This window comes from Quercus suber, unplaced genomic scaffold, assembly GCF_002906115.3.
Source record: "Quercus suber isolate HL8 unplaced genomic scaffold, Cork oak 2.0 scaffold_70, whole genome shotgun sequence".
NCBI classification, from domain to species: Eukaryota; Viridiplantae; Streptophyta; class Magnoliopsida; order Fagales; family Fagaceae; genus Quercus; species Quercus suber.
In genome coordinates, this window is record NW_027069535.1 from 1679989 (window position 1) to 1703698 (window position 23710).

A 23710-nucleotide genomic window follows, 5' to 3' on the forward strand; every position below is an offset into this window, starting at 1 on the left:
AAAGGGTCTTTTAGATACTTTTGAAATTGTAATAAATTAATAAGCCTGAAGGAAAAATACATAAAAGGAAAAAGGGGACAAAATTAGAATCTTACACCCTCTCTCATTAAATTCTTCCAATTTAAAGGTTTAAACTTCTGAGAGTTTAAAATAACCTTTCAAATCCTCTCAAATGGTGTTGGAACCCCTTAAGTGGAGTTGTGGGATGTCTTTATGTTAGAACCTCTTTCCCTCTCTCTTATGTGTGTGTGTATTTGTTTCTCAAAAAAATAATGAGTAATTGTCCTACATTACTTAAGAGAGTGTGTTGTGTGTAGTATAACTTACCCCACCCTCCCTTAAAAGTTACCATAACTTTTGAGTGAAGTTGTGGTGTACTTTGTGTTAAAACCCCTTTCCCTCTCTCCTATGTGTGTCTTTGTTTCTCAAAAAAAGAATGGGTAATTATTCTACATTGCTTTAAAAAGTGTGTTATGTGTAGTATAACTTACTCCACCCTCCCTTCAAAGTTACCATGGCTTTTGAGTGGAGTTGTGGTGTGCATTTGTGTTAGAACCCCTTTCCCTCTCCCCTCTGTGTGTGTGTGTGTGTTTGTTTCTCATAAAAAGAATGGGTAATTGTCTCGCATTGCTTAAGAGAGTGTGTTATTTGTAGTATAATTTTCTCCACCCTCCCTTAAAAGTTACCATGGCTTCTGAGTGGAGTTATAGTGTGCCTTTGTGTTAGAACCCCTTTCCCTCTCTCCTCTGTGTGTGTGTGTGTGTGTGTGTGTGTGTGTGTGTGTGTGTGTTTGTTTCTCAAAACAAGAATGGGTAATTATCCCACATTGCTTAAGAGAGTGTGTTGTGTGTAGTATAACTTGTTACACCCTCCCTTAAAAGTTACCATAACTTTTGAGTGAAGTTACGGTTTGCCTTTGTGTTATAACTCATTTCCCTCTCCCCTCTGTGTGTGTGTGTGTGTGTGTGTGTGTGTGTGTTTGTTTTTCAAAAAAAGAGTGAGTAATTATCCCACATTGCTTAAGAGAATGTATTGTGTGTAGTATAACTTATCTCACCCTCCCTTAAAAGTTACCATGGCTTTTGAGTGAAGTTGTGGTGTGCCTTTGTATTAGAACTCATTTCCTTCTCCCATGTATGTGTTTGTTTCTCCCAAAAAAAAAGGGTCACTCAAATGGTTCCTCTCTTTAATTTAAAAACACCTCTAATCTAATGTATATATGTGTTTAAATCACTAAATTAATAATTGAACCTTCTCTCTATTCTATGCAAATATTAAATGGTAATTACTTAAAATATTTATATATATATATATATATATATAATGGTAATTGTCATAAATAGATTTTTTTTTTGGGAGAAAAATATAAATAGATAAGTTAAATGGGTATTTTAGATAGTGTTGAAATTAGGGCTGTCCATGACCCGCCCGGCCCGACCAAACCGCCCGAAACCCGATCATCTTCACCCGAAACCGTCGGATCAAGGCTTGTTCACGGTCCCTGCGCCCAGCGGCCGCGTTCGTGGGCTCTGGTAGCCTTCGAGTTGCGGGTTGGCTGTCTGAGAAACCGACGAACCCGACCCGCCCGATGAGCTGTTCTTTTCTCGTCGAAAATCGCCAGGTCCGGCGAAATCACCTTCAAATCCGAGCAGATCCGGCGAGTTCTCAACCATATGTGGTGAGATTTAGCCAGATCCGGCCATTCCCAACAGATTTCAGCGATTTTGGTGTAGATTTCGGCGATTTTGATGCAGATCCGGTGAGCTTTTACATTTTCCGGCTATGATTTGCAGATTCCGGCGGTAATTTGCAGATTCTGGCGATACTTTCCAGCTCCGGCGACAACCCGATCTCCACTCGAACCCAAAACCGATCCGACCGAATGACGCCGGCGGTCGGTCTCGGGTCAGTCTTCTGTCCACCCGACGCCGGCGGGTCGGGTTCGGGCTGGGTCGAAAACCGACCCGGCCCGACCTGTGGACACCCCTAGTTGAAATTGTAATAAATTAATAAGCCTGAAGGAAAAATACATAAAAGGAAAAAGGGGACAAAATTAGAAGTTTACACCCTCTCCCATTAAATTCTTCCAATTTAAAGGTTTAAACTTCTTAAGAGTTTAAAACAACCTTTCAAATCCTCTCAAATGGTTCCTCTCTTTTCTTAAGAAAACCTCTAATAATCTAATGTATATATATGTTTAAATCACTAAATTAATAATTGAACCTTCTCTATTCAATGCAAATATTAAATGGTAATTACCTAAAATATTTATATATATATATATATAATGGTAATTGCCATAATTGCAAAAGTGTTTGTTCTTTTGGAGCGACAGGCAAGACAACGTGCTTAATTTACAAAACCACGCAACTGTATCTTGCAATTAACGAGATGAAACTTTTTTCTATGAGCAGCCGACAAGGACAATTTGCACCTACCTTTCATCGTCTGCCATATTCCACAGTTAGTACTAGCAAGAGCAAGAATAGATAAACTGTACAATTCAGATTCACCAGAGAGAGAGGATCTAGCATAGAATTGACAAGTCTCAGTTTATCTAGTTTTGAGTGTTTGACTCTTTCCCACTTCACACATGCAGAGGCCTCTATAAAGGCAGAATCATACAAAATTTGATACTCAGAATACAAAGCAATGGAGAGGCAGGTGGCCATAATTGGAGCTGGTATCAGTGGCCTTTTGGCTTGCAAGTACACTTTGTCAAAGGGTTTTCATCCAATCGTTTTTGAAGCCAAAAGCAGCATCGGAGGAGTGTGGACCAAAACCGTAGAGACCACTAAGCTCCAAACTCCAAAACCAGCATATCAGTTCTCAGATTTTCCATGGCCTTCTACAGTGGAAGAAGACTTTCCTAACCAACACCAAGTCTTTGATTATATTCAATCCTATGCTAACCATTTTGACTTGCTTAGGCACATCAAATTTAATACCAAAGTTTTGAGCATCGAGTATGAAGGCCCATCTGAGGAAGAGATGCAATCTTGGAGTATGTGGGGTGGTATTGGTGACCCTTTTGGCTCTAAAGGGAAATGGAAGGTTATAGTAGAGGATGCTCAAAGCTTTTCAACTGAGGTATGTATATTGTATAGTATGCAAACAAACATACAACCTATTCGAATTGTTCTTTTTCTTGTCATGATTTTATGTACACTTGATATATATGAAGTTTATTTGCTGTGGGTTAGGACTATGTGGAATGGTGGATTGTGCCAATTCTCAAATTTTATCTGATTTTTAGCTAATTAAGTTTAGATTGCTTAACTAACTATATCAGATCTGTTAAAGAATTTATCTTTTTCATTAGGATTTTCACGAAATCAATGTAAGGGAATCCTTGTACTGTAGAATAGTAGTGAAAATAACAATTTTTTAGAATCTTGATCTTATTCCTTCTTATGTGGATGGAAATGCAGGTACACTTAGCGGACTTTGTGATCCTCTGCATTGGGCGATTCAGTGACATTCCCAATATTCCTGAATTCCCTCCAAACCAAGGCCCAGAAGTATTTCAGGGAAAGGTGATGCACTCCATGGATTACGCTGCCATGGAAGATAAAAGTGCTGCTGACTTTGTTAAAGGGAAGCAAATCACTGTTGTGGGATTCCAAAAATCTGCCTTGGACATTGCTATGGAATGCTCACTGGCCAATGGTAAGAAACACAAATTTTACTTACATTTTATATCTATATAAATATCTCATAGACTAAAGTGCACTTTGGACTTTTAAAGTTTGAGATTGTTTTAATTTTGATATTTTACATTCAAAATTTTCACTTTGACTTTTCATATTTGATTCTATTTTCCAATTGGGAAAAATGAAAACTGAATCAACTATGAAAGACTAAAATGAAAATTTTAAAACGCAAATGGTCAAAATGACAATATCTCTAAAATTTTAGGACCAAAAGTGTATTTTAGTCAATCTCATAGTTTTTGTAAATGATAAAATGCTCATGAGCAGAATTTATTAACTATGTACCCCTATACTTAGATTTATTGTATTTGATAGGTTTTTTACATTGGTTTAACCATAAATTTGCAGGCACTGAACATCCATGTACTGTATTATACAAGAAGGAACATTGGAACCTCCCTGATTACCTTCCATGGGGCGTGCCTCTTACTTTTTTATACCTTAATCGCTTCTCCGAGCTACTGGTTCACAAACCTGGTGAAGGCTTCCTACTAAGTCTCCTTGCAACACTTCTTTCCCCTGTGGTAAAATTTCTCCCTTTTTTTTTTTTTTTTTTTTTTTTTTGTGTGGGTGGGGGGGAGCTATGGGGTCATTATCAAACAAACTACTTGTGCTAGTAGGACATTGAACTTATGGTATGGGTCATCATCAGTCAAACTACTTATGGTAAAACATCATCAAACCCTTCAATTTGATTTGATTTTGGTCATCATTTAGATTTCCTGTAATTTCTATTTGTTGGACCCTTTGCAGTTGGGTTTAAAACAACACAAATTGATCCTTAAGTAGATTTCCATCACTTTTATTTAACAGAAAATGATCATATTGTCATCATGTGAAGCATAACACATGCACATATAATTGATTCCTATATAACACATAAGTTCACTTGATCATTATGTCCAATAAAAATAAATTGTAGCACAGTGTTTGACAATGACTCATGAGGGGGTCTCTTTGCATTAACACCCCCCCCCCTCTTTTTCTTTTTCTTTTTTTTCAAATATTTTTAACTTGACATGACAATTAATCATAAGGTTGAAGCTTACAAAGTTTTGATCATGTAACAGAGATGGGCATTTTCTAAATTTGTTGAAAGCCATATAAAAATAAGCTGAGGCTGGCAAAGTTTGGAATGGTACCAAAACATAGTTTCCATACAGAAATCAACTCTTGTTTGATCCCCACGGTACCAGAAAAATTCTATGACAAAGTTGAAGAGGGAAGCATCAATTTGAAAAAGAGTAAGAGCTTCAGCTTTTGTAAAGAAGGTGTTTTGGTTAATGGCGAGGCACAACCCCTAAAGACAGATTTGGTCATATTGGCTACCGGGTTCCAGGGTGACAAAAAACTCAAAGACGTTTTTGTCTCCCCCACCTTCAAAGACTACATTGCTGGTTCGCTTGATGCAACAGTTCCTCTCTACAGGTTAGATTTTCTTTTTCTTTTTTTGGTTATAATTTTCTTTGAGAGGAGAAAATTAAGGAAAATTGCCCTTCTCATTAAAAAGGGAGAAAGGAGAATCATAACATTAGATTTTTTTTTTTTTTTTAATGAACATAACATTAGATTTAATAACTAGCAATGTATGAATTAACATATTATATAATAAGCAATATAAAGATAAAATTTAATTTAATTTTCTCCAACCCATTAAGCGAAGATTCATAAAATCATCTACATGAATTAAATTACACGATTCATTAAATTATTCAAACAACTCACATTACTCATGTGATTCAAATAAATAAATAAAAAGTCAAATGACTAAGATTATATGTGAATGTTTATACCAATAGTTATGTAATGGATTAAAGAAATTTTTTTCTAAACCAGATTAGAGGTAAATTCTGTCAAATAAGAAAGATGAAATTTTTATTTATCATTTCCTCTAGGTTTACAAACAACTTCGGTTTATTTTTGGGGAATAAGTGTTAGAATAATAACTAAATTATTAAATTTATGATTCCATAATAGTTTAAACTTTTAGAATGTGGACTAGTACTAGCTAGGACTAGTTTATTATAGTGTCAAGGCATGTGCTTCAAAACTCAAACCATGTTTGCACTTGAAACTCTTATATAAATTCACCATTTTAGAAAATGTGATTAATTTATTAATAATATTACTTTGAATGACAAAATTAGATTTTGACTTCAACAGGGAATGTATTCACCCTAGAATTCCACAACTAGCAGTAATTGGATATTCAGAAAGTGTTTCAAACTTGTACACCTCAGAGATGAGATGCAGATGGCTAGCAGAGCTTCTAGACAGCACATTCAAATTGCCAAGCATCAAAGAGATGGAAAAAGATGTGGCAAAATGGGATGAGTACATGAAGAGATACTCTGGGCAATACTATAGAAGATCATGCATTGGTGCTCTTCATATATGGTACAATGATCAACTGTGCAGAGACATGGGGTGGAACCCCAAAAGAAAAAAGGGATTCATTGCAGAATTGTTTGAGCCTTATGGACCGTTAGATTATGTTTCCCAATAAAAGAGGATATTGACAAAGTAAAAGCTGTCGCATATGACAACAAGTTGTGACTTACACGATTCATTTTCAGAACCTTTGTGCATGAATGAATCATTCATGACCACACATGTGTCACCTTATTATGTAAGATAATGAACACGGAACTAATTAAAAAAAGCTACTGCAATCTTTTTTTCTTTTTTTCTTTTTTTTTTGGGTAAAATACTGCAATCTTTTCCAAATATGGAGCATCTTTGTCTTTTTCTTTTTTTTCAAAGAATATGGAGCATACTTGTTCACGGCATCGTTTGCCAGACGGCACGTAATTCCGTGATATCCTAGGAAAATTAGGATTAGAATTCTCCACGGTCAAATTATTAAAAAAAATTAAAATAAATAAATCATCCTTTTGATTATCATGCGTTCTTTTTTTTATTAACGGTATTAGAGCCAAACTTTGTCCCTATCAAAAACAGAAAATATATTTCATTTTAAATGTATAATCTTTTTAGGTCCTATAAAGTCTTGAGCCAAAACATTATGAGAAAGAAGTTGATACATAAGATAATTATTATTGAAAATGAAAATTTATCTTATTGACATCTAAGTGGTGAAATTTGTTTCTTTCTTGATATTTGTAAGTCGTTCTAATTAATGAGACAACTAGGAACAGGATCAGGAGCCCAGACAAATCTTTTAGCCTTTAGTCCCAAGCATTCTTCAAGGGTAGTAATTCACCAACCCAAGTCTTATGGAAAATGTTACTTAAGTATCTTATCCTATCTACCTCAAACTTAAGGAGCCTCAAGAGATAATAATTGAGTGGTGAACGGAACTACGAGGAAGAATTAATGAATTATTGAGTAAAAAAAATGGGAGAAATTTTGAATGCCTTTCAATCTTAGTTTGCAGAATAGTTCACTCTTCTAACTTTTTCTCACATTACAATAGCCCTAACAATAGCACCAGATCCAATTCCTCTTTTTACATCATGGGTGTCTAATAAGATTCTTAGAAAGTCTTGACTAATCACATGAACAAATGTAATCTCTCACCTCACTCATTCTAGGTAATCATACGAGAATTTAAAAAGCCAAATTTCAATTGAAATGTATATATCAATGTAATTTAAGAGAACTCAATGAAAGAACATCAATCCAAATCCTGAATTCAAATTTAGAGGTGAGAGATCAAGAATTCTCACAATTATGTAGATACATGGATCCAATTCAATTCAGTGAAATTTTTCATTCACATACAACATTTTAATACATTTTAATTTTATAGAACTCTTGGACTTTTAAATTTTGAGTAAATGGCCCAAGGTGTTGCCAAGCTAGGAGACTTGAACCTAAAGCCTCATGTGATACATAAGGCCTAGAAACCACCAGACCATACCCTTTGGTTGGCCTAATCTTCCTTTTTTTTCTTTGATAACTAATCTTGTTATATGGAGGTTGTTGCCATTTCATTAGCAAGATAGCTCTTTCATTTTTCGGACTTATAGTTAATACATGTACTTTCATTATGGTCAAATAAACATCTCTTGCCTAGAGCCATGTAAGTCAATGAATGATCTACTAGCTTTTATAAGGAAAATCATGGTTCAAATCCCCTCCTGTCCAATTATCAAAAATAATAATAATAAAGCATCTCTTCAACTTTTTTCCTTTTTTCTTTTTTATTCAGAATTAACTAAAAGGTAGGCGTATAAACAAGAACTTCCTAGAAGAATACCCATCACAGTACCTACTCTCAGCGAGGTTGTCTCAATTAAACACTAATTTTGGAGCACCATTGCTCTCCCGGGAAAGAAAACCCTAGACTTTGCCAGATAACAACATACATAATAACTAAAAGGTTGAATGATGATCTAACAAGCACAAACGACAATTTAGCAAGCACCATTTACAATAACAAAAATAACTAATTCATTAACAAAATTTCTAATTGATAACACATTGCTTTAATTTGTTTACTTTATACAAGATTATGCCAATTGAAAGCCAAAAACTTTCTATCAGCTTGAAAAGAATGTGTAACCAAAAGCCGCAAGTTGCAACTGAAACACCTCTAAAAGAATGTATGTCATCTCATACTTGAGCATCGTATATGTCCTGCAATCTTTCTAGGTGGTTCCCATCTCAAGTGGCCAGCTGAAAAAGAAGGTGGTTAAATAATTCTAAAGTCGGAAAAAGGCATAATAATGCAGATTGGACCAATAAGCACTTACCAGTAAATTTTTACAAGCAATTCTACTGGATAGAAGAAGTTTTTCATTTCAATTGAGAAATGAGAAATACATACAATATCAACTAAACTAGAGAGCCATTTAAGGTGTATTTAGAAAGAAGAGATGTAATTTGCATCATTAGTTTTTGCAAGTATGAACACATCATCTCAATGTGCATATTAATTCAAAAAAGAAACGTTGACAATATGCCATTTGTTTCCAACACAAATTACTTCAATTCAAATGTAGACTTAATACTAAAAGAATATATACCACCAAGTTTACACTGAATATTGCTGCTTGTTCTTGCTGTTGGTTACAAGTGACGGTCAGAATTGATTTATCAACTCAAATGCAATAAGGATAATAACCTGCACTACTTTTGCAGACCTAACCTAAAGAACTTGTCCTAAGGAAGTAAAACTTGGTTTTCATCACAAATAAAAAAAGGTAATCGTTTTCTTTTTTCTTTTTTGGTTATGTATGGAAAAATAAATTTCTACTAAAAATTCTTTGTTCTATTAAACTATTGTCTTCTTCTATTAAAAAAATATTCATGCAAAAAGCAAGTGAAGTTCAGATAATGTAGGTGAGAGTCACCAACAAACATAGAGAATAGAGAAACTTTTGAAAGGAAGGGGGAAATAAGTACAAAACAAATATGAATTACAGATAACTTTTCGGTCATAGTTTAATGGGGTGAAGTAACTGTGTTTGAAGTGACGTTCAAAAGAAACCCTCCTTCGGGACTCATTCACCAAATGTCATGCATAAAATTGAACAGCAAATGAACTGACAATCATATGAAACCTTACCAACAGAATCAGGAAGACTCACTCACCCACTATCATGCATAATTTTGTAGGTACAAAGACAAGAACTTTTCATTAGTTGAAGACAAGAAAACAAACAAAAATTTCCAGGAATACATGACGTTAATACATATCAGAAAATTAGAACACTAAACCATAATCAGAGTCATGAATATACACTAACCTCAGTTCTCTGAAAGTCCCTGTGCAAGAACCACCATGGACCATTTTTTGATAGTAATCTGAAAAAAAAAAAAGATTATAAATAAATACATCTACTAGCACAAGCAAGAAATGGCAACCATCAAATCTACATAAACAGATTGACGCTGATAAGCATCCTAAAGTCCTCGTGAACATTGACATGACAACAATTTTTTTTTTTTTTAAATGCAAATTCTGACAATACCTGACTTCTAAAAAATATGATTATGAATGAAAATTGCAAACATCAGTAATATACTGTACTAGACCAGAGATTAGTAGAACCAAATATGACTTCACATCATTTTGCATTATCAAAATGCCAACACCAGGGTATCTAATTGCCGGTGATAATTAGATGCATTATCTTAAGTTTTCTTCACACTCTCTCACACACTATCCTTACATGATTCCCATCTAAATACAGGATATCTAATTGCTAAATTACAAGCAAATTTTTCACAGAATAAAGCCAACACATGATTGAATAAATTCAACCTTACAAACCATTTTTTGATAGTAATCTGAAAAAAAATATATATATATATATATATATAAATAAATACATCTACTAGCACAAGCAAGAAATGGCAACCATCAAAAATTTTAGATAAACAGATTGACACTGATAAGCATCCTAAAGTCCTCATGAACATTGACATGACAACAATTATTTTTTTTTTAAATGCAAATTCTGACAATACCTAACTTCTAAAAAATATGATTATGAATAAAAATTGCAAACATCAGTAATATATGGTACTAGACCAGAGATTAGTAGAACCAAATATGACTTCACATCATTATGTATTATCAAAATGCCAACACCAGGCATGTCAATTGTCAAGTGGACGCATACTAAATAAAAATTTTCATCAACAACTGCATATCAGCCCTCACCTACTACTAGGATAAACAGTCAAAAAGAGAATATAATTCATAATTCACAATATAGAAACATCGTACGAAAGTAATAGTTCAAAATTCACCATACTCTCATAATATTGTAAAGTTTACCTCGCAAATCCTGCCACCGTCCGTAAGCCCATAAAGAGAGTTAAGCCCAACCAAACCCCAGGAAGGCCCAAAATTGAAGGAGCAAAGAGCAAAAAGGTTGAACATATTGCCCCCGATATCATCTATAAATCCATCAAAACATGTCAAAAACAAACAATAAGCACAACCAAGTAAGGACATCTCAAAGATATTTTTACTTTGCAATGGTAAGGTTTACCATAGAGTAAGCTGCATATGGGAAGTCTGAAACACCATAATGGAGGCCATCAAAAATAAAAGCCAGGGCATTCAAAGGTTGACTAGCACTGACAAACTGTGAAAAAAATTTGAATTTATAAGAAATATGCAAGGGCACCGACATTTGTGTAAACTTGTAAAGCTATACAAAAATCAAATGAATCATCCATTGTATTGCTACATACCAGTACCCCAGTTCTAACAATTCCCAACACTTCAGTGTCCTTCGTAAACACAGTGGCCAACGAACCAAAAGATACACCAAGAATCGCAGACAAGAAAACTCCAGTGAACAATCCTATCTGGAAAAAATATGCACATCAATTTCAAACAGATCAACTCAACTAAAGATGTGCATTAGACACATAGAACACAATGGAGAAGCATACATGATAAGCTTACCTTTAAAACATAATCTGTAACGTCTTTCACAGACTGATAATCACCTTTAGAGAAAGAACTTGCAATCAAGGCCTACAAATAGATGTGACAATTTGGAAGTCAACAAAAACACAAACTTTTATGTAGGTTAGTCCTGATAACAAAATGTGGGGGAGCTCTGTGGGAAGCAAACTAAATCTTCTCATATAGTTTCTTGGAGGAATTTAAACTCTAAAGGTTAAATGCAGAAATACACTTTTCCTTTTTATTAGAGACATCTTTCCGAAATGTCATTACTACATATTTTTCATTCTCCAATTAGTTGTTAGACTTTACACCTTGTTTATGTATATTCTACAACAATCTGTATTTGTTGATTTTAATCACTTCCAATCCATGAAGCTCACACCAAAATTAATTATTCCAACCATAATAAAAATAAATGGGGTCATAGCATGGGGAATATAAATAAGTATGTTATGGCATTATATAAGAAAATAACTAAAATAAATTATTCAATACCTGACCAGATGCAGCCAGTGCATCCGTAAGGAGGGATACAGCCAACCATACTTGAATACATATCTGATGTGCAGCCATAGCAACTGGACCTTGACGAGCAGCCATTGATGTCCCCAATGTCATGGTAATAAGAACAGAAAGAGTTCTTCCAAGAAGAAAACCACCTACAGCAGCCCGTCATTAATAAGCATTAAATTACATCTGAATTAGTGGAAATGATCTGGCATCTATATCAATCATTATCAGAATAAAAAATAGTCATACATTTAGAAGCAGCATCAAAATAAAATGTAGCCAACAAGCTACAACTCAAATGAAAGGACGAGGTAAAGGGTTCAAGACCCATTGCTTGTGTTGGTAACTAACAAGCTAAAAATAAAACTAATGTAGCCAACAAGCTATAACTCAAATGAAAGGGTTCACCCATTCGTTGTGTTGGTAATTAACAAGCTAAAAATAAAAACCAATGTACTGCTCCATCAGCAAAAGCAATGGTAAACAAGATTGTCAGATCAGTAAGAAAAGTGGGGAAAACAAAAATAAATATAAAAATCAAGAGAGTTGGCACTGACAAAGTGAAAAAATTTAAGAGCTTACCAGATTTTAAATATCCACCAAACTGAAGTGATCCCAGCTTTGGAGGCAGTAACACAGCTCTCTTGTTTAGATGCCAGATCAGTAAAAAAGTAACAATATACCTGAAGCATTAATATTTTATGGCATGAATTATGGTTAAATAAAGCCAAAGAGAAAGGTATAGAGGAAGAAAGTCATCCAAAAAGCACATACTGAGACAAGACGGTGGATATGGCTGCTCCAGTTGCACCCAATTTAAAATAATACATAAGAATGGGAAACAAAAATACTGCTGATAGATTTCCAATGCCTGCATATGGGACAATACATTAGTTTGCAGGAAGCAGTGTACAAGAAATGAAGAAAAACAGAACCACAGGATGTTGATAAAGTGTAAACTCGAAAAATAAAGGCAATAACTAATAAGTAGGAAGCAACATAGGACAACATCAGACAAAGATGAAATACAATTTTTTTTTTTTTAATATCTCATAGATACTATTAAATAAGTCTAGAAAAGATCAGTTTCTTCCTTATTCACTACTACAAGTATTGCACTAAAATATGCTTCTGCATTTTTCCCCACGAAAAAATTACAATTAGGATGAAGAGTATTGATGCAGATGCACACACTCCCAATAATGTGAACGTATAAAATAATGAAAAATACCATAAATGGCATCAACATAGAAAATTTACACATTGATTTCTATATTTTTTAACAAATTTTTCATTAGTTTTTACGTTGAATAGTTTCTTCATATAGATCAGTCGGAACATCTATAAACGTTGCCTCTACACAACCTTCAGATTTTTAATTTGATAAGATGTATCCAAATAAGCATATCCCTTGCATCCTATAAATGATGACCAATATCTTTTGGAAATGCATTGGAAAATATATGAGCTCAAAACTGAGAACTCATAGCACACACCCCCAAAAAAAAAAAAAAAATCAAACAAAAGAAGAAATCAAACAAAAGAAGGAAAAAGCCCCCTGGTTGGGTCAAACAAGGAAAAGAATATGACGTGACTCGTTTGAACTTGATGATCAAATGAGCAAGCATTTCAAGACAGTATCAACCACCATGAAATGTAATTTATTCCTTCTATTCTTGATACAAAACACATTAGAACCAATTAAAAGAGAAACAATAAAGTAAATTACAAGGCACAAAAGGAATTGGGTTAAAAAAATGCTCGAGTATTATGACATATGATATCTATATCTGTTGTCTAAGGAAATATTAGTGTCAATAAGTATTACTAAAATAAAGCACTTGCCTAGACATAAAACAGGAGTTTTGTGTCCTTAAAACCACGGAAAACGCCTTGAAGAGCCAAAGATACCACAACTGCAGGAGCACCAAAGGCTCTAAGTGAAAGAAATCGTTGTGCTGGAATACGCATGGATGAACCCTAGAAAGAAAATGATACCCATAAAAAAATAAATAAATAAAAATTTCCTTGTCAATAGGAAGCCATGTACCTGAGAGAATAAAAACATATACATGCACATATGTGTATAGAGCGAGGGAAAGGAGGGAGCGGGGGTTGATAAATAAATATATAACATAAACCTGAGTACGTGTAATAACTTACTGATGATATGCCCATTAAATCTAGAAACTTTCCTGATCCCAAATACAAGGCCAAAGCCTCAATAATGCCAATCCCAACTGCTAATAGTAAAGCTGTAGATACTGAAGATAGCTGCTTTCTTTCAGCTGGTTTACCATTAGTACTGTCTTCTAGAGAACCCCCACATGTACAACAATCAGACCAAATTAGCAATGAAAGAGAAAATACCAAGCCAGTTATATACTCATAGTCATACCATCAAACCAGAATTAAATACGTTCAACAAAAACATTCGAGGCATCAACCGTTAATTTTACTTCACCTGAAGCAGAGTCTTTGACTGAATTCTTCGAAATGTCTTCAGCAACGAAAGAAGTGGCAATACTAAGGAGAGGAATATTAAATAGCTTTGATATGCAGTTAAATATGTTTGTGGAAATACCAGCTGAACCCAACTCCACAGGACCTATGAATAATAAAACAAAAGGGGTGAGTTAAAGCTCCAAAGCGAAAAAAAATAAAAATAAAATAAAATTATGATTGGTAATCCAGTGTGTATTTTAGCTTTTATACCCAGAAATCAGAACCAATGCAAAAGAAAATAACTTTTAGGTTGATTAAATTTAAGTTTTCCTAAATCATGAAATGCGTCCATGGTTTTCTATTGCCTTAAATGCCACACTAACTAAATCAACTGAAAGCACAAACATTCTCACAAACCAACCCAACACTAGCTAAATATTGATTATCAAAGGCGCAACAATGGTTTTCTATTGACTCCACACTAAATAAAGCAAGTGAAAGTACCTGCTTCACACAACTTTAGTTTTAGAAGAACAAAACCAGCTAATGACCACTAAACACACATCATGATCATGATTTCCTATACCATAAAGAGGACATTATTATTTTATAATAAAAATTAAACCGATAAAAGGGGCTCAAAATATTACCAAGAAAAAGTTGTTAAAATTAAAAATTAACAGAAGGAAGGAATCATATATAAGTAACAGATAGTACCTAATCTACCAATATAGGCAGTCTCCATCAGCTGTGCTAAGGGTTCAAGAGCCTGTCCACCAATTGCAGGCAAAGAAAGCATTAAAAGTTCATGCTTTACATCCCAAGACTTTGATTGACGGGCAGGAGTTCCTGTCAATTTACTGTTAACAAATTAAGAAAATTCATACTTGTACAGAAGTTTCATGATATGAAACCCAACCAAAAAATAGGAAACTTTAAAAGAAAGAGAAAATAATAACATCTTACACAATAAGTAGCAAATCAATTATTTAAAGACATACTATCATTACATACAATTTCATCACTGATAAACATCTTATGAGAAAGTGTTGCCCACATATGCACACACACACACATTGAGAAAGCAAAGAGAGTCCTACCATCTATTTCCTACAAGTTATCATGTCAAATAACTTAAAAATCATGTCAAATAACAATACTTGGGTCTATAGCTCACAAGATGCTGTATACCCAATGTATGGAGAAATTGATACGTACACCCAGTGTACTACACCAAATTTTATAATAACATTCCACAATCCAAAAAATGCACACATAAATCCATCATAGAACTTCAAACCAAAAATGCAAAAGAATCTAGTAATACCTCTACAAAGCAGATAAACATGTAAACAGTTGATCCTCAAATTAATATGTACAAACAATACAGTTCAAGGCTTAATATCTTACAGAGTGTCCTCCCCTGCACTGCTCAGAGTCTCCTCTTCCACATCAGAGGAACTCACATCATAATCAGAGCTCAACTGACTATCACAAACACAAAGATCGAGTTTTCTTCGCCGAGTCACCAGTGGAGACAAAAATGCTCTATTCCTCAAAGACAAATGGCAGTTCTCCACAATCTCTGAATTGCTTAACCCATTCCTATCAATTGGCACAAAGGAATTGCAAACTTCGCTTGACCGTGACAAAGATAGCGGCCTCGTTGGCTTTGTTATAATACCCTTACTAACTCGAGTGGCCAACATGGTAATCAATTCTTGTTAAAATCCTTCAACAATCAAAACCCCAAAAAAGAAACCACCACCAATATGCAAGCCAGAAGTTAGAATTAGATAAAAACAAGTACATTCTAATATTCAAACTTGTTTTAATTATAATGCTAATCAATCCAATTCAAGTAGCCAACATGGTAATCAATTCTTATTAATCCTTCGACAATTAAAACCCCAAAAATGAAATGACTATAAATATGCAAGCAAGAGGTTAGAATTCAATCAAAAAAGTACATTATAACATTCAGAATTGTTGTAATTATAATGTTGATCAATCTAAAACTGTTCTAACAGAGTACCAAAATTAAAAATACAATTCTCAAACAGAGCAAAATGTGAGGATTTAATTTTTTATTTTTAATAAAATAAATAAATTCTAAATTTCTAACTCCTATTTGTGTGCTAATTACACGTTCAAATACGAACCCAACAAAGCACTTCCAATTTTTATAAAAAGGTATAGCAAAGAAACAAAATTGTAGAAGTTACAAACTATTATACAACAAATAAAGAATTTGCAAAATCAAATATTCGAAAACACACCCACCCATCCAAACACACACACAAAACAATGAAAAGCACAAAGCTTTACATTCAAAATTCAATTTTGTTCTGTTTCGAAAAAACAAAATTGAAAACAGAGCGTGAAACCGAAAGCGCAGTCAATAACCTAGAATGCAGCGAAGTGTGAAGAGAAAAAACAACGTAAGGAACCACAAATGGTTCGGAGTTTTGAGCGCGGGAAAATGGTTTTGCAGAGGAGGGTGTTTGGTTCTCAAGAAAACAAATAGAGAGATAATAAAAAAGAGAGAACTTTAATAAGAGCTATAGTACCTTATTGGTTTTCTTCTTTTGAAAGTTGGGGTTTTTAGAAAAAATTTGAGATATGGATAACACTAGTTGTTGTTGTTCTTCTTCTTCTTCTTCTTCTTGAAAAGACAACAGCAACAACAGAACTCTGTGTTGTGTTGTGTTGAGTTGTGTACTCGTGTTTGGGTTTAGGGTCCGAGTACTTTCACTGGAGGAGTGTCAAAGGTTGCCTCACGTGTTACGCCACTTGGATTTTTTTTTTTTTTTTTTTTTTTTTTTNAAAAAGCCCCCTGGTTGGGTCAAACAAGGAAAAGAATATGACGTGACTCGTTTGAACTTGATGATCAAATGAGCAAGCATTTCAAGACAGTATCAACCACCATGAAATGTAATTTATTCCTTCTATTCTTGATACAAAACACATTAGAACCAATTAAAAGAGAAACAATAAAGTAAATTACAAGGCACAAAAGGAATTGGGTTAAAAAAATGCTCGAGTATTATGACATATGATATCTATATCTGTTGTCTAAGGAAATATTAGTGTCAATAAGTATTACTAAAATAAAGCACTTGCCTAGACATAAAACAGGAGTTTTTGTGTCCTTAAAACCACGGAAAACGCCTTGAAGAGCCAAAGATACCACAACTGCAGGAGCACCAAAGGCTCTAAGTGAAAGAAATCGTTGTGCTGGAATACGCATGGATGAACCCTAGAAAGAAAATGATACCCATAAAAAAATAAATAAATAAAAATTTCCTTGTCAATAGGAAGCCATGTACCTGAGAGAATAAAAACATATACATGCACATATGTGTATAGAGCGAGGGAAAGGAGGGAGCGGGGGTTGATAAATAAATATATAACATAAACCTGAGTACGTGTAATAACTTACTGATGATATGCCCATTAAATCTAGAAACTTTCCTGATCCCAAATACAAGGCCAAAGCCTCAATAATGCCAATCCCAACTGCTAATAGTAAAGCTGTAGATACTGAAGATAGCTGCTTTCTTTCAGCTGGTTTACCATTAGTACTGTCTTCTAGAGAACCCCCACATGTACAACAATCAGACCAAATTAGCAATGAAAGAGAAAATACCAAGCCAGTTATATACTCATAGTCATACCATCAAACCAGAATTAAATACGTTCAACAAAAACATTCGAGGCATCAACCGTTAATTTTACTTCACCTGAAGCAGAGTCTTTGACTGAATTCTTCGAAATGTCTTCAGCAACGAAAGAAGTGGCAATACTAAGGAGAGGAATATTAAATAGCTTTGATATGCAGTTAAATATGTTTGTGGAAATACCAGCTGAACCCAACTCCACAGGACCTATGAATAATAAAACAAAAGGGGTGAGTTAAAGCTCCAAAGCGAAAAAAAATAAAAATAAAATAAAATTATGATTGGTAATCCAGTGTGTATTTTAGCTTTTATACCCAGAAATCAGAACCAATGCAAAAGAAAATAACTTTTAGGTTGATTAAATTTAAGTTTTCCTAAATCATGAAATGCGTCCATGGTTTTCTATTGCCTTAAATGCCACACTAACTAAATCAACTGAAAGCACAAACATTCTCACAAACCAACCCAACACTAGCTAAATATTGATTATCAAAGGCGCAACAATGGTTTTCTATTGACTCCACACTAAATAAAGCAAGTGAAAGTACCTGCTTCACACAACTTTAGTTTTAGAAGAACAAAACCAGCTAATGACCACTAAACACACATCATGATCATGATTTCCTATACCATAAAGAGGACATTATTATTTTATAATAAAAATTAAACCGATAAAAGGGGCTCAAAATATTACCAAGAAAAAGTTGTTAAAATTAAAAATTAACAGAAGGAAGGAATCATATATAAGTAACAGATAGTACCTTTTTTTTTTTTTTTTTTTTTTTTTTTTTTTTGTGGTCCTTTGAAGAAGTGTAAGGGTAAAGGAAGTTTATTAAAAGAAAGAAAAATAGTAAATAAATAAAGATAAAAGTTCCGTTTTGTACATATATTTAAAAATTAAAAATTGTTATTTAAAAATATTTGTAAAAATATGTGTAAGTGAAAAGATGTGTAAAAATATGTGAAATGTTATTTAAAAACTGAAAATGGTTATTTAAAAACAATCATCAAACACTCCCAAAATCTGGTCATTTATTGTTCTTTATTTTTTCTTTTTTTTCTTTTTCTTAATCTAACTTTAAACAATATTACACTGCCTATTAACTTATTATTAAATTTATATTTTTAAAATTAACCATTGGATTACATCATTATATGTTATCTATGTTTTCAAAATGCATGCCAATTTCTATGCCAAACGGATATAATATACCATTCGATCAATAAAAACTTGAATTTATATAATCGATTAATGACATGATTATTGATCTCTGATTATCTTGAAATTTTGTTAGCATAGGGAATATATGAAGATAATGTAATTCGGTGGTAAATTTATCAAAATTCACATCCAATTAAAAAATATTAGATGGTGTGACATTACTTAAAATTACATTAAGTATGGCCATTTGATATATATATATATATATATATATATGACTTGTATTTGTTAAATTATATGTTACATCATGAATGTAATATTGCTTTTAAACATGTGGTAAAGATACTTAGCTTAATTTCATTAGGCTGAATGAGTTATATGTTGATGGTGTCATGGTGCTTTATTGTTTAGAACAAGTAGTTGGGGGTTGGTTTTCTTCTTAATCTCGGCTGTATCGCCATTGATATGTTAAGATTTTTATAAATGTTTGAAATATTAACAAGTTTTTTTTTTTTTTTTTTTTTTGAGAAGCATATTAACAAGTATTTTTGAGCGATAAAAACAATTTGAAGATATTTTTTGCAATCCTTCTAGTTGCCTCGAGGTGTGGCTCTTTCTACAGAGTAAATCCATACCCCAAATTTTATGGATTTAGTTGGATTGAATTGTACGACTACATGTTGTGTAAGGTGTGTGTTGAACTTCACATTGCTTGATTATTAGGGGAATCTTAAGTATTCGGATTTATGAGTCCTATGGTAATTACTTAACTAGTCTTTTTAGTAAATAAATGCAAGTGTGCCTAGCATTTTCCTCAAGTCATTATAAATAGTATCATAATTACTGTACAAACGAAGTGGATCTTAACAAGGACATATTCTATAATTTTTTTGTTATTTTTTTCTTATTGAATATCCTCAAATATATTATAAGATAGCCACGTGATGGGTTCGAAACTTTTATTTTAATAACTTTTCTAAAGAAGGGAGGAGCTGGAAATTGAATGTAGAAGGGGCATCTCTCTCTCTCTCTCTCTCTCTCTCTCTCTCTCTCTCTCTCTCTACATATTTGTGTGTTTATATATGTGTAAACTTTTAATATATTTATGTTTCTATTTATGTTTATATTTTCCACACAAATATAATATGGTTTATGTCTATATTTTTCAAGGCCACTTGTGAAACAATTTTTTATATTAATTGATAATTACTCAACAAATACAAGTTCTTGTGAGGTGGGGTGGGGTAGAGGCAAAAGTCAGTATATAGTTTACTAAAAGGATAATAATGTTTATATTAATTGATTATCAATTAATAATCACTCCACAAGTAAAAAAAATTATATAATAATGTTTATGTTTACAATTTTTTTGATTTTTTATATTTTAATATCATTTTCAATTTTAGACCAAACAAATAAGAATTGTTTTTGTTGCAATCGCATGTGAACATTTTATTACAGTATATTAACTGTAGGGACCCAATTTGGATTGACCCTGAATACGAATGGGTTTTCAGCCCAACCAGCCCAAACAATAAATTTATAAAGAGTGGATTGAAAGGTTTAGGTGCTGGCCGTCGATCACCATGCATGAACTTTTCTTATAAAAAATGCTAAGAGTGTATTTACAAATGGGGGATGCTCCTCGGCCCGTGGCCGAGGAGGCCTTCTTGTTCTCTCTTTCCCCCCCCCCCCTTTTTTTACTTTACTAGCTTTTCTTTTATAGTTTTCATCTTCCTATCCCCTCCTTCCATCTATTGATCATCTATTTACCTTTTTTTCTGACCGTCCGTCCCATCAGAGGCCTTATCGGTACTCAAGTGGTTCACTCTGATCAACGTTATCCTGCCAAGGGGTTACCTCCCCATTAATGCGGCCAGGGGGGTTAGTTGAATGCATTAAATGAGCCTCACATTGTAGTCTGGCCGCACAAGCAAAATGACATAAATTTAGAAACTTGAAAAACTCGCAAACACAAAGGGAAGAAAGTCAGTAACACAGTATCAAAGAGCCATTCAGTCATACACTTACATATAGTTGTTCAATGAGGAACATTTGCAGTTCACACAATCGTTAGCAGTGTAGACATAAGTGCCATTGGCAACAAGTAAAGGGTAGTCCAAGGAGCTGCTGTTTACACTGGATTTACAAGCTGCAAATAAAACATTTGAGCATCATTTATTCACAGTATCCACAACACCAAATAAAGCTAAGGACAAAGAATTTCAAGAAAAACATCATGCACTGTCAGAATTCAGAAGTCAAGGTAATATTAACTGAAGAGTGTAAGACATATAATTGGTCTTATAAGTAATTTGAATCTTGATTATACAAAGCAATTAGGAATATAATTGGATCCTGGTTATATGATAGTCCTATGAGAAATGAGGACGAGCAGGGACCAATTATCATTCTCCTTAGTTATAGATAGATACACACTCACTTTACATGCAAATTCTATATGCTTAGAGCAATATCAATGACACTTTTTTAACATATGCTAAGGTGGTAAATTGTAATTAAAGCAACATCATTTTCGTATGATCCCACAACTAATACAATTTTTAACTATGGACCATTCGCAACAGGTTAAGTTAGTAATTACAAAAAGAAATTATGTCCCTAAACATTTTCTACACTAGTTGCATATATACCTCCAATAATTGAGTCAATTATATATACAAGTTGCGCCTACTACTATAATGGAGCAACCTGTCACCATTAGCTAATATCCAAAAATAGTGAATCTATTCACAAAAAAGAATCCTAAGCTATGTGGATTCTCATCCACCTATTTTATGTTAAATATGTGAGAGAAAAAGAGTCGGTGCAGAGAGCACTTTTGCTAACTTATAATAGGGGACTTTGGACTGTATGGGCTTAATGGATTTGACAATACCAACTCTATCTACTGGTTATAAGTAACCAAAGGACCATACTAGCATTCTTTCCTTTTTTTAATGAAAGCAAGATTTCATTTTTCCAAAATAATAACATGCATTCTTAATTGGGTTTTCTTTTGCTAGACCTTCTCAAGCAATATCAAATTTTCAATATAAGCCAATTTTTCAAGGTCTATACTTTATAGTTCATAATTCATACCCTAGAAGACTATAAGGAAAATAAAGCAAGAGCAGCGCAAAGTCAAATAAAATTATTTTTTGTCCTTTGGATTATATATGCCAGATTTTAATTTTTTTTTCTTTAAATTATCCATTATTTGCTGTTTATTCCTTATAGTTCCTCATAGTTTTAACAAGTGTTACCCTTACCTCAAAAAAAAAAAAAAAACAAGTGTTACCCAACTTTTTTTCTAACTTCTTTTTTTTTTTTTTTTCTCGCACTTCTTTATATGTTGAGAAAAGCCTCATGGTGGTCTCATAAATATAAAATATTAAAGGGAAATTTTGTTATGCACAATGTAGACATTGTGTTGAGTATAAGTCACAGTGTGTAACAGTGTATGACAATTAATAAACACAGCCCAATACTAAAAGTTCTAAGGAATTTTTAATTTTTTTGAGAAGAATTCTAAGGAATTTAATTAAGTATTATGCGCATGATGATAATAATACTAAAGTCTACTTTCTTTCTTTCTTTCTTTCTTTTTTTGAGGAAAATTAAAGTTTAATTTAAAGTGACATGCACATGATGATAATAAATTAATAATTTTTCAAAGTTGTTAATGCCTTCACATAAAGCATGTTTTGTCACTAATAAGAGTTTTGACTCGTCACCGGCCTTATGCCCAGTGGGTAGAGGGCTAAGTCGAAAACAAGATCCTGTTACGAGTTGGATTGATAAATAATAATTATTAATGTCGTAATGACGATAAGGTAGGACATTAAGAAATAATTATTAAAGACGTAACGTTGCGATTACAATACAACATAAAATATTGTTTCAATGGTAGACTTGTATGTAAAAGTCATGCGCTACACCAACCATTAGTTTTCATCTCAAGCAAATATGAAAAATGATCAAGAATTTTATAAATCAATAACATTGAGATTTAAATTTAAGATACCCATTTCATGATAATTGACTTTTACCATTAGCTAAAGAACAAAGATAGCAAAAGATTTCTTTTTTACAAAAAGAGAAAAGTGAGAGAGATTCGACATTAAGGTGCTTTAGAATGTGTCTAATGCATTAGTGCCCTAGTCAATAGATACTAATACGTTAGAATTCATACACATGTTTAGTGCATTGTGTTTAGTGCATTAATGCAGTTGTGTCCATTTTATTTTATTCGACAAGAAACTTTACAAATTAAACTAACCTATTCAAAGAGTATTAAAGAAAAAAGTTGAGCAAAAATTGACCCTTACCATTAGTTAAATATAGCAATAGATTTCTTTTTAAAAAAAAAAAACAAAAAAGTTGGAGAGATTCGGCGCTAGGGTGCTTATTTGAGTTAAGTACGTATCTAGTGCATCAATACACTTGTTAGATACGTTAAGATTTAGATACGTGTTTAGTGTATTAATACACCAGACACAAGCTGTGTCGAGAGGTAAAAGGTAAAAACCTTTGAGGAACATCAAGAACTTGATTGGCCTGAAGCTCACTAGCATTAGTTATCCCATTGAGCTTCAACAAAATAGCCGGTGTAGTCCCATACTCCATAGCAATCTTATCCACCGAGCTCCCAGATTCCACCACGTGTCCATAATGAACGACCTTAACACCTTCCACTTCATCACAGCTACAAGGCAGTGGGATCCACAGCTCTTGCCCGATCGTAATATTGTTCGGATCAGTTATCCCATTAACCTTAGCGATTTCCTGGTACGTTACTAAA

The 23710-nt window shown here is 33.3% G+C and overlaps 3 protein-coding genes across 3 annotated transcripts in view; 1 reads left to right on the forward strand and 2 right to left on the reverse strand.

Annotated features, from left to right (window-relative positions):
- The first annotated feature begins 2371 nt into the window (after positions 1-2371).
- Positions 2372-6400, forward strand: LOC111983369 (probable flavin-containing monooxygenase 1). Its single transcript, XM_024015036.2, is given in 6 exon segments — positions 2372-3090; positions 3432-3669; positions 4062-4237; positions 4784-4814; positions 4817-5141; positions 5877-6400. Coding segments are annotated over 6 exon segments (1551 nt in total). The 5' UTR covers positions 2372-2652; the 3' UTR covers positions 6220-6400.
- Positions 6401-8105: 1705 nt separating this feature from the next.
- LOC111983345 (protein DETOXIFICATION 45, chloroplastic) lies at positions 8106-16800 on the reverse strand. The gene is given in 16 exon segments (XM_024015010.2): positions 8106-8354; positions 9428-9485; positions 10465-10586; positions 10682-10777; positions 10887-11003; positions 11104-11175; positions 11605-11768; positions 12202-12302; positions 12394-12490; positions 13465-13488; positions 13491-13599; positions 13783-13931; positions 14084-14227; positions 14782-14924; positions 15475-15796; positions 16635-16800. Coding segments are annotated over 15 exon segments (1707 nt in total). The 5' UTR covers positions 15774-15796; positions 16635-16800; the 3' UTR covers positions 8106-8342.
- Positions 16801-17110: 310 nt separating this feature from the next.
- Positions 17111-23710, reverse strand: part of LOC112026246 (lysM domain-containing GPI-anchored protein 2) — a 25952-nt gene continuing 19352 nt past the window's right edge. Inside the window, exons 2-6 of the mRNA XM_065773205.1 lie at positions 20938-21058; positions 20736-20827; positions 17763-17951; positions 17507-17655; positions 17111-17323 (exon numbers count right to left, since the gene is read on the reverse strand). Of these exons, the coding sequence (XP_065629277.1) occupies positions 17111-17323; positions 17507-17655; positions 17763-17951; positions 20736-20827; positions 20938-21058 (764 nt within the window). The remainder of the gene's footprint in view (positions 17324-17506; positions 17656-17762; positions 17952-20735; positions 20828-20937; positions 21059-23710) is intronic.